Genomic DNA, 6,000 nt, shown 5'->3' on the forward strand with positions numbered 1-6,000 from the left:
TATGCGGAGTGCACCTTTAAAATATCCACGGAGAGACTAATTGAGGTGTGCATATTCATGGCCTGGACACGCCTTCATTAAAAAAAAAGAAAAAAAAAGAAAAAATGTATATAATTCACACGTATATAATACTTACGGACAGAAATAGGAATATATATATATATATATATGACCAAAAAACAACTGTTGAACATTTATTAAAATCAACTGTTTTTAACATAGATGATAAAAGTAAGACGTAGTAGTAGGAATTTTTTCATAAAAAACACCAAAGATCTCATTCCCTTATCATATATAGAATTCCCCATATGCATATGCATATATGTAGTTTATAGACTGCTTTAAAGATCTCAATCGGCGCAGCAGCGGAACATGGTGAACCTCTCCATCAGGCGACCGCATTCGGCGCAAGCAACAGTTTCCGGCATAGCTCCGACGGCAGGCAATATGAGACTGGTGCAGTGGTGTGGGACTCGGATATGAAGATCTTTGAGGTGCTCATCCAGTGCTGGAACGAAACCAATCTCATTCTCTCTCGGCTTCCATTTTCCATGCTCCACCATCGCGGTGTGCATGTGCTCTCCAGTACCCTTTGTCATTTCCAGCGAGCCTCTGCTGATCAAGGCCCATCCTTGTGTCCCCGAACCAAAGCTCAGCAGACCAATTATTCCCAGCATTATGGGGTCGTTCTTGGCAACCTCGTTTTTCCCTGCTAGAAGTTGTCCCTTTGAGTACCACATGCTTTCGATCCTCAGCCAGAAGTACCAGATGTAGCTCCATTCCATGGTGGTTGCCAGCTTCTCGGCTTCGATGACGGCGTTGATGTCGTTTATGATCCTTTCCTTTGGTTTGGTCTTCCCCACGTAAAGCAGCTCCAGTTGAATGTTGGATTCCCTTGCTGCCTCTCTTATTGACCTTGTGAACTTGCGGATCCACTCTATATCTTCTCCTCCGAACAGGCATACATATCTTCCACCTTGGATCTAAGAAAGCGTACATACGTACCAAGATTTTCAATTTCAAATATTTATATATATATATATATATTGCATGCACACATTGGTAATTAATACGTGAAACATAACACATGCAGTAGAAAATTATCATATAAATCCATATATATATATATTTGCTACGATGTATAAGGACGTCTATTCTAGTTATAGCAGGTGTTTTAGAATTAGACATAAGAAGTGCGCAATTAATTTTTATCCATCATGGCATATTTGTATAAATAATATAAACATATATATATATATATATAGAGAGAGAGAGATAGAGAGAAAGGAAAAAAAAAAAAAAAAGGAATTAAACATACCCAGCCGGTCAGGCGTGGGTCAATGGCATCAGCGAGGAGGTCCATCCTCCAGGTTTCTTCTTCCCAGAGCAATTTCTCCTTAGTTTCAGAGAATGGATAAGCTACGCTTCCCCAGATACACATCATGTGCATGGCATTCTTGTGGACCACTTTACCCTGGGTGTCCAACACAACGAAGATGGGTTTCTTGCTGAACCTCCATTTCTCTGGGTGCCTGATGTATCTGGCAACCACCGGAGACACCACGCTTGGGTGGTACACAGAGAACCAGTCCATTTCTTCTTTCAACCTCTCAAACCGGTCCAACATGTGTTGGGTCCAGCTTTCCTCAATTGGGACCCAAACCATCTCGAACTGAGATTCGTTCTTCAATGGGAACGCCCTCTTTTCTTGGTACATCTGTTGCATGATAGTGTAGTCTTCTTGGGGTATGTCTAGACCAGTAATGAACAGAACCACAACTTTCCTTCTTAGTTCTTCAATGCCCACCTGTTAGATCCGTTAATCGAGCATATTATTCACTATTAATATTAATATATTACTTTTTTTTAAAAAAAAAAAAAAAACCAAAAATTAATGTGATTAATTTATATATATATATATGTATATATATTTATTTGGCAAACCCTTCTCTTGATGTGGCCATCAAATAGAGCTGGCTGATCATCCTTGGCATAAAATAAAACCCTCAGTGGCTTAGAGTTGTCCAGGTGGGATGATTCCAAAATGGCTGAAATTGCCTTGAATGCGTCTTCATCTCTCTTCTTCTCTGCATTGAATACACATCGATCACACTTATAATGATCAGTAGTTTTCATCCACTGCTGTTTATTGTCGCTTAAAATATCTCATGAATTACATGCAATTAGGCATAGACTCAACATATATAATATGAATTGATCGTCGCTATCTAGGACTCACCGATGGATCTGTAGCAGCTGTTAAGTTGTTCCAAAAGGTGGTTATGAATGGTTTTTAGCTTATGAGCCAATGATGATAGTTCCCAAGCCTCCGATATGTACCTGCTCAAGCAGACAACAAAATCCGAATTAATATTCAAAAACAAAAATATGGAAAGATGTTAATTACAAGGAATTAAGGATTTATAATATTGAAGGGATGCAATTAAACATACTCATGTCCCAAGCCAGTGAGACCAAGAATTTGTGAAGCTGAAACCACAGTGCTCCTAATAACCCAGTAAACAGCAGTAGGGATAAGAGTAAGGAAGCCAATAGTTTCAGGTGCTTCAGGGGAAAAGTACTGATCGTGTTGGATCTCGAAGAACTCGACGATAATTTTTGTGACGTCCACCTTGGCCCTGACCAGAGTGAAAAGTGCCTCAAGTTTTGGTTGCAAACTTCCCGACGTAAGCTCCAAAATCTCTGGCAACTGCTTAAGGAGTGCAACTGCTTTGGCCAGTGGGTTGGTAGGGTAAAGGTTAGCAACGAGCCGGAATTCACCGTAGCTCACGGCGAAAGCTGCAACCGCTAGCACTGCTTTGGCATCCCAATTGTAGTGCCTCACCAGTCGGAGTATATCCATTGTTGAGTTGTGAACGTCTCCAGATTCCATTGACTTGCAAAATACCTGTATTAATTAAAATAAAATAAAATAAATTCAAAAACATCAACGAGGTAGGTAATTATAATTAAAATTGTTAATTAATAATGTTAAAACACAAACCATTGTTTTCAAAAAGCTATAAATTAATTTGTAGCAGACGTAATAGAAATGAAAATGGAAAATAAATTATAATTAGTTACTTCGCAGCCAATAGCACTGATGATTCTGGTTGGAAGTTCGAGCATATCTTGAAGGCCAGCATGGAGTGCCTTCTCATCCGCAGGATCCACAGTTAACAGGGATATCTGTTATACATACCATCAATCAAAATTAATTCATATTCATTCATTATTATTAATTCCTCAACAATAACTATTTAATAAAATTCTGAATAATCTAATAATTAATTAGTTTTTGTTTTTGTTTTCTTTTTTTTCAATACCTGAGTGTTGCTTCCGGGGACATCAGCAGTGGCGCGGTGGAAAATGACCTCAATGATATTCAGAACAGGTTTCACAGCGAACAAGCGACTGTCGGTGTCGTGAGTTTCGAGAATCTGGTTTGTCAACACGTTCTCATCTGAAGCTCCATATGAACGACCCTGTTGCAGTCCACGTCTGTCTCCTCCTGTTCCGCGTACACGAGCAGCCAAGGTGTTGTCGGGGAAACGACTCTGTTGCTGGCCACCGTGGCGGGTGTCGCCAAGCACACGAGCAGCAAAACTGTCGTCGGTGGTCCCATATGGCCGACCGCTGACTCGGCTGTCTCCTCCGAGAACACGAGGAGCCATCGGGTTGTCAGTGAGACCATAAGAAGCGACGTTGTCACCGACGATACCACTGCGAGGAGCCACGTTGTCTCCTCTGAATTGCTGTGCCGCCTTCTGAGGTACAATGGCCATATCTTGGATTAGGGGTTTTGCGGGGACAGATAGAGAGAAATGAGGAAACTAGAAAGAGAGAGAGAGAGAGAGAGAGAGAGAGAGAGAGAGAGATTGGAGAGTGTGTTGGTTTGCATTTTGGTTTGGTTATGAGTGGTTTATATAGTGGAGTTTGATGGAGATTGGGAATAAAGGGACTGACATTGGTACAATAACTGCATGAATGCATGCATGCATATGCATGCTTTGGCTATACCTTGCTTCCATTTGGGTTTTGGACATAAAGTAAAATAAAATCTTTAAATCTTTTGGATATTGAGTTTGCTTTTATTCTTTGTCCTGTAATAATTATTTTACTTTTTCGTTCTTTCCCTTCTTAATCAAAATAATAATAATATTATATTTGCTTTTACTAAAGCTTAGACCATACACTTAATTCGCCATTTAAAAAAAAAACAAAAAACAAAGAAACTCCTCTCGTGACCCACGTTTTCATGATATCTATTTGCTTTTTAACCATCTTAGGTTTTATTTCATTGGGATTTGATTGATCATTAATTAACTTTGATTATAGTTTTTATTCATTTATTTACTTATCAACTTAATCTATTTTATTTGGTCCCAAATTAAATCTTAAAAAAAAAAAAATCCACGCATTTAGGAATATGTTTTGTGACTCACAATAAAGAAGATATATATGTTATATATGAATCAATCAAATAATATCACTATTCATTAATTATCAGTTGTCAATTATAGTCCTTCTTTATCTTAACCCACTCGTCTTTAAACTTAATTTAGCACCCTTCAATAAAGTAAAAATAATATCATATATCCATTTGCCATTAACGATGGATCAGCTTCATTTATTATTATTATTATTATTATTATTATTATTAGTATTATTATTATTATGATGTGTTTACTGAAAAAGGAAAAGGATTTTTAGGGTACATATCAATTGCCTTCTCCATGGTGTTGTTGCAGAACTTCCGGAACCTCTCTCAGCAAGCAAGGTAATTTTTACCCAAATGTGCTTTGCTTTGATACTCACATGATACGTTGTGTCTCAGTCTACCTATCACATCATCATTCATGGCTCACCGCTCTTCTTTCTACAATTTTTTCTTTCCTTTTTTTTTTTTTTTTTGGGGGGGGGGGGGGTGGAAATAATTTAGCACAATGTAGATGATTATCAAAATTCTAAAAATCATGTGTGTGTGTGTGTATATATATATATGTATTTATTTTTGTATTTATGGAAAATTATTCTCCAATAAGAAATATATAATGCAACACATACTAAGGTTGTCATATCCTCAACGATATAGTTAATTTAAATCATTATTTGAAGTCTCAATCATATGACTTGCTACCTTACATATCACAAATTATAAATTTTGGAGGTAGTTTGGAGAATGACAATTCTCTATATATGATGGATTATTCTAGGCATATCAAATTAATCACCAAATTAATGTATATTAAATATTAACATAGACAATTGATATATATATCTTGGTAAATTTACTTGATATTTCTATTTTAGGGCAAAAGAAATATATTGTATATAAAGAGAGAGACAGAGGAAAAAAAGAGAAAAAACCTTAAAGAAGTCCTAATTATTCCTATTGTAGTCAACATAGTTGGTATCTAATTTTAGCAAACAAAGAAAAGAAAAGAAGGCCAAAAAAAAAAAAAAAAAAAAAGCATGCATTACTGATTTCATATTCTAATTGTCGAATAACAAAAAGGATGTCTCTAATGGATAGATGGAGTGGCAAAAGCCATTTCCCCCTACAGACTTAACTTGGAAAGCTTCCAGTGAGCTAACGATTAGAAGCAAATAATTGGCGATTTGTATTCGTAAAATAATAATAATAATAATAAGTAAATAAATAAAAACGATTTGTAGCTGGTTCTGCGTTTCGTCCTTTATTTAAGAATTTCCAAGAGCATGAAACAAAATTGGCCCAACATATACCCTCTTTGCCCAACCGCTAAAATCAAAGGTAAAATCTGATAGTCGAAGCAAATGGAAAAAGCCTGAGAGAATCCTACAGGAAAAAGTTTTCTTGCATTCTAAAAAGAAGAAATCTGATTGGCGACAGCTGGCTACATTAGGCCCCACCATTCTTACTCTTGGCCTTAGCTTGAACCTTGAGGCCCACAAACTTTATTCTTGTCTCAAAAAAATAAAATACAATAAAATGTTTCATCAAATTTGGGCCCAAAG

The 6,000-nt window shown here is 36.9% G+C and overlaps 1 protein-coding gene across 1 annotated transcript; it reads right to left on the reverse strand.

Moving 5' to 3' along the window:
* Positions 1 to 169: 169 nt before the first annotated feature.
* Positions 170 to 3,891, reverse strand: LOC125418543 (protein SIEVE ELEMENT OCCLUSION B). The gene is made up of 7 exons (XM_048462121.2): positions 3,327 to 3,891; positions 3,085 to 3,189; positions 2,454 to 2,908; positions 2,240 to 2,340; positions 1,945 to 2,087; positions 1,319 to 1,807; positions 170 to 983 (listed from the first exon to the last, which is right to left on the reverse strand). The coding sequence occupies exons 1-7, from the start codon at positions 3,783 to 3,785 to the stop codon at positions 351 to 353; spliced, it is 2,385 nt and encodes a 794-aa protein (XP_048318078.1). The 5' UTR covers positions 3,786 to 3,891; the 3' UTR covers positions 170 to 350.
* Between the last annotated feature and the right edge of the window lie 2,109 nt (positions 3,892 to 6,000).

This window comes from Ziziphus jujuba, chromosome 12, assembly GCF_031755915.1.
Source record: "Ziziphus jujuba cultivar Dongzao chromosome 12, ASM3175591v1".
In the NCBI taxonomy this organism is placed as follows: domain Eukaryota; kingdom Viridiplantae; phylum Streptophyta; class Magnoliopsida; order Rosales; family Rhamnaceae; genus Ziziphus; species Ziziphus jujuba.

What these genes read in the sequence shown, in the direction of transcription:
- LOC125418543 (XM_048462121.2), bottom strand. Translation starts at nt 3,785, where the DNA reads ATGGCCATTGTACCTCAGAAGGCGGCACAGCAATTCAGAGGAGACAAC. An exon ending in TCCCCGGAAGCAACACTCAG is followed by an intron (nt 3,190 to 3,326) that starts GTATTGAAAAAA and finishes TATGTATAACAG; the next exon opens with ATATCCCTGTTAACTGTGGA. An exon ending in CTCACTGGCTTGGGACATGA is followed by an intron (nt 2,341 to 2,453) that starts GTATGTTTAATT and finishes CTGCTTGAGCAG; the next exon opens with GTACATATCGGAGGCTTGGG.